The 5,541-nt window shown below is 29.7% G+C and overlaps 1 protein-coding gene across 1 annotated transcript in view; it reads left to right on the forward strand.

The window, feature by feature from the left end:
• The window catches only part of LOC145122117 (uncharacterized), a 6,663-nt gene extending 4,480 nt beyond the window's left edge, over positions 1–2,183 (forward strand). Inside the window, exons 4-6 of the mRNA XM_079057777.1 lie at positions 339–528; positions 609–1,717; positions 1,823–2,183. Coding sequence (XP_078913903.1) covers positions 339–528; positions 609–1,633 — 1,215 coding nt within the window. The 3' untranslated portion in view covers positions 1,634–1,717; positions 1,823–2,183. The remainder of the gene's footprint in view (positions 1–338; positions 529–608; positions 1,718–1,822) is intronic.
• Positions 2,184–5,541: the final 3,358 nt, after the last annotated feature.

Consider the following 5,541-nt stretch of genomic DNA (forward strand, 5'->3'; position numbering starts at 1 on the left):
TGACTTAAAGATATGTCAAAATATTTATAGGAATGAAAAAAAATACATTTGCATTTTTTCCTTTGTACATATTATGTTTTTCCACCAACATGCTAGACGAGCACTTTCTTCGGTACCTTCCAAGCATCGTATTTTCTACATTACGGCCCTTCCATTTGCACTTTGTCTTTTACTTTCCCGTGAGGGACATAGGTGGAGATTTTGGAGTAGTTTAGGAGTAGAATAGATTTGACGTTCAAAAAAAACTAGCCACATAATTCTTAATTTAAGTCCTACACGTAAACATCTATAAAAAATGAAGTTATGTTTTTCATTTCCCAAGTTTAACACTGGAGCAGGAAGAAGAAAATGATGCGGTAAGAGAAGGGAAGAAAAATGGGGCATCTTTGCTTCTTGAGGAAGAGAGAGGTTCTACTCTTGTGTTGAATGAGAATGGAGAAAGCTGTTTGCTTAACCTGAATACCTCTGTTGGGGATAACAACAATTGTATCGCCCTGAAATCCGGGAACGTGGAGAAGTTTGTTTTTGGTAAGACTAATTAAATCATAAAATATAAGGATTGAGAATATTTCCACTATAGAAAGATCTTAATGACTTTTTTTTTTCAGCTAGGAGTGTCAAAATCGATCCGCCAACCGTGATCAGTGGACTTTCAGATCGTCGAGATGGGTGCTTCAGCACCAAAGACAGCAAACTCGCAAAGAAGGATCTAGAGGTTCATACAACTATCTCGGAGGGTTGGAGAGAGGTTGTCATATATGAATGGGATAAAGACATTTGGGTTGCAAGTAGAAACATTATGGCTATGAGTGATGATCAAGATCATGGTGAAACAATGTATGATGATCGGGGTCAACCTTCAAATTTTGGAACTCGTAAGGATTTATTTTTCAATGCTAATAGAAACATCATGTCGACTCAAGAGCATGAGGACACGAAAATGAATTTTTCCAAAGAAGACGCGGGGATCAAGATAAGTAAAATCTTAAATCCTCAATTTATTAAACCCCAAATCGATATAGAGAGTGGTGCAGCTGTGATCCCGATTGATGTTGTTCAAAGAGGTAGTGAGCTTTTCCCTCATATGTTATATGGTTATTTGGTTGGAGAAGGTGTCACGTACTCAGTAGTCAACCACCACATACGCGATATGTGGACCGCCCATGGGATTGAGGATGTGGTGATGAATGACCAAGGTGTCTACTTCTTCAAATTCAACAACGAAAAGGGCTTGATCGATGTAATGGAGAATCGCCCATGGACAATAGAAAATGTTCCTTTATATTTGCAAAGATGGGAAGCAGGGTTAGACCTCTCAAAACCCATGGAAGAGAAAGTCCCTTTATGGATTAAAATATTTGATATTCCAATCGAGCTTTGGACTGAAGAGGGGTTGAATACTATAGCTAGTAATCTTGGAAACCCGCTAGCTTTTGACTCATTGACCGAAACCAAATGTGAATCAGGAAAAGGTTTGGCTGGATATGCTAGCGTCCTCATCGAGATGGTTGCTACAGAAGAGTGGCCAGATGAAATTGAAATTTTAGTCCCTAAACTTAATGGTTCAGGCAGTATGCGTTCCAGACTCCGGGTTGAGTATTCATTATTCACACCAGAGGATAAATATTATTGATTCGGCTTCACAAAGTCAAAAGGTAGATGAGAATGGCTTCCAATAGCTGAGGAAATATGGGTTCCTGAGGTCCTAATGCGACAAGTGAGCTTATTCCTCCTATGACTAACTAAAAAGTATTTTATTATTAACCTTTTCTTGGAAGTAAGGAAGTAGTTTTAGTAATTCACTTATTAATTATTTTTGTAGGTTTAAAATGGAAAGAAACACTAAAACGGAGAGTAACTGGTCAGTGCTCATGTAAAGTTGCTAAAGTAACAGGGTAACAGAGCAGATGAGAAAGTAGGTTAATGACTAAAGTTGAAATATTAATTTTCTCATCTTTCCATTGTCAGACACTGTATGTATTAGAAAGAAAGGGAGATCGAAGGGTTTGATCGGTTGATCTACTTGTTGTTCTGTTACTCGGAGTATTCTGATTCCTGGTTTATCAGCTTTAATGTCTTCCTCTTTTTAATTGACTTTGGAAATATTTTTGATCTTGAGTTTAGATGATTATCTTGTATCTGGTGCACAAAGGAATCTTTTTGCAATTTTGGTCTAACTGTATTTAATTTTTATAACATATTCCGTCATTGTCCCACTTAAAATGACTATTATAACATTTGACTAGTTGTCATGGTGAGAGTAAATTTCGTAAGGACAAGCCCAAAAAACGACCGACGAAAATGGCCCATGACACATTTTGATGCTGAAACAAATATATGACCTGCCCCCTGGAAATTGTATTCCTAGGCCGCTGTTCATTCTTTTGAGGTTGGGCAACCGTCCAAGGTCGAGTAGTTGGAGTTAGTTCATTTAGATGTATACAATTTCGCTTTAGTGGGAGGTTACAAGTATTACGTTACTTTTGTTGATGAATATACAAGAATGTTTTGGGTTTATTTCTTATAGAAAAAATTTGAAGTATTTAGAACCTTCAAGATATGGAAAGTTCCTATGGATATCCGATTTGTTGCAATGTTTGTTGCGTATATATGTTTACGTATAGATGTATGTAACTACAAAATGTAATTGTCATGAGGATCTATTTAACACAAAAATAACAAATAAACATATGTAAGCATATGCATATGTGAATACCAATGAATTTAATGTATTGTAAAAAGGGTAATTATAAATATTGTAATATTTTAAATTTAAATATAATATTAAATTTTATTATTTAATTATTAAAATCTTTTCTACAACATAATATAATTAGCAATTTGTTATTTTTTTTTCTAACTTGATCTTGTAATCAGTTATTTTTTTAATCCATAATTACTTATATACATCACGAAATAAATTTAGTTTAGGAGTCAGAAGTGTATCTCTGTAAACGTTAGCATAATGTGTACAAATATTTATTCTAATATTAAGGTGTTAAAATTTCATTTCTCCTGTATTTTTTATTTCATTAGTAGCATTGTATAACGAATTCAATTGCTAAAATTGAAATCTTCAACATTAAAACAAAAAGTTTTGTTGACAAGATAAACTTTATCATTAAAGTTTGTTGAATCGTTATGTCAGTTAGGTAAATAAACTATTAGTCTTGTTTGCATAATTTGTAATTTTAACAATTATACATAAAATAAAGTAAAAAGATTTCATTCATGTTAGTGTTTGTCGTTTGATACTAACCTTTTTTACTTAACATTAATGTGATATATATATATATATATATATATATATATATATATATATATAGATCAAATTAAATACTGAAAATGAAAAAACTCTATGTTTGTATTATTATTCTGCAATGAATATTGTATATGTGTATTGTTGATATAATTCTAATGTGAATATTAACGTTTGATTATTCATATATTCATTAGAATGTTATTATTCTATTATAAATTCTGTATATGTGCATTACTATACTAAATTTTAATATTAGTTTTAAAGTGTGCTTATTCATTTATTTATTGCTAAATAATGACATAAAGTTGTGGATACGAAATTCATTGTACAAAGAATAACATAAAAGTAGTGTTTTTACATTTTCAGAGTATTTACTATTTTTATTCTAAACATCCCTATATATATATATATATATATATATATATATATATATATATATATATATATATATATATATATATATATATATATATATATATGTGTGTGTGTGTGTGTGTGTTTATATTTAATTAGCTAGTTAGGATCATTTGAAAGGTGATTTTTTGTATGATTTTTTTTCAAAATAAATTTGCGAAACTTTAGTCGTTGGATTTTAACCACTTTTGAAAAAAAAATCTATTTCAAAATGTGCATATATGGAAATCTTGATTTGCATACGTGCACATCAAAATTTTTTATATACACATTTTTAAAAAAGACATTTTTTTGAAAAATCAATTTAGAGAATTAAGCTCTTAATGAGCGTCTTAATGTGTTGTACACAAGAATTTGAAAAATATCTTGAATATTGTTTGGATAAGGTTATTGACTTTATAGTATCTTTGGATTAATTGTCATTATAAATCAAACAACAAATTAAAATCACTACAGATGGTGTTCTTTATTAAGTGATACCCATAATTAAACACATGTGAGAAACCCATGCAAAATATTAAATAATGAAACTAATGTATTCTTGATGTAATATGTAGAGTAAAGAGAATTTTTACATTAATGTATTTTATCAAGTAAATTGTCAAACAAAGCATTGTTATTCGCATGAAGTTAAAAACTCATTAATGTAACCGTCAAAACTATATTTATTATTTATTCTTAAAATCCATAAACATGAATGTCTAGACCATAATATATTTCAGAGTATAGACACTATAATTAATTGGATGATTATCTAATAATTATATTAATTACTTGTTTGTAGCACACCATTTATCTCCTTTACATTGGCTCATACAACCTTCTCTGGCTTTCCCGTACAAGTTAGGTGCTCCATAACAACCACATAATCTTTGTTTGATTTGTTTCACGTCAAAGTGCACGTTACAAGTTTTAAAATCCTAATACTTTTGATGTCTTTGACTTCTTTTTTTCTACCTATAAATCCAAAATCCACAATATTTCTTAAAGGATGCAAGATAATAAAAGTAAACATATGATAATAGGTGATAGGAAATTACATTGATGACAAACAATCAACAAGAGATAACTTATAAAAAAAGAAACAAATGTGATCGGAAGATCTTGACCATTGTATTGGTATGCTTAAGATACCTTCCCTTCTATAAAGAAGATTCATTTACCCACAATTTACACCAACATTTGAGATTGTAAAGTAATTAATTAATGGGTTATTTTCCAAAAAAACAAAAAACTTTTGATATTTTTTCCTTTTATATTGTAACTTTTTTTTGTTCAAAATTAAAATATCTAATTTTTTCCTGTTATTGTTACTTGTTATTTCAGACCCAACATCACCAACACCTAAATTAAGTTTTTTTTTTTTTTTTAAAAGACAATATTTTGCACTTTTTTCTTTTTAGACCTAAATTTCTTTCTTTTAACATAAACTCATTTTTAACTTATTACTTATTATTTTATTAACTGAGTCGGTTACCTTCTGTATCAAGGCCGTGCACCATATACCGATTTTGAACCGGTTTTAGTTTTTTCCAAATCTGTTTAAAACACAATCGATTATGTCTATATCGGTTTTGGTTATGATTTTTCGGTTTTTTGAAGTGAAATTACATTTCAAAAACGACTTTTTGGTTAAAATCAGTTCGGTTCGGTTATAGTTGAAAATCAGGAAAAAAAAAGATTTCAAAAAAACTTACGATAAAACAAAAAACATATGTTGTAAATAGTTATTTATGTAATAAAATATTGTTTATACATATGTAACAAAATTTATATATTAATCGGCTTCTTTCATATGTTGGTAAAACATTTCCAGCTTATTATATCACTTTATAATAGATTTATTACTGTGTCTTTTATTCACT

The sequence above is a fragment of the Lactuca virosa genome, chromosome 1, assembly GCF_052849685.1.
Source record: "Lactuca virosa cultivar CGN04683 chromosome 1, Lactuca_virosa_CGN04683_v6, whole genome shotgun sequence".
In the NCBI taxonomy this organism is placed as follows: Eukaryota; Viridiplantae; Streptophyta; class Magnoliopsida; order Asterales; family Asteraceae; genus Lactuca; species Lactuca virosa.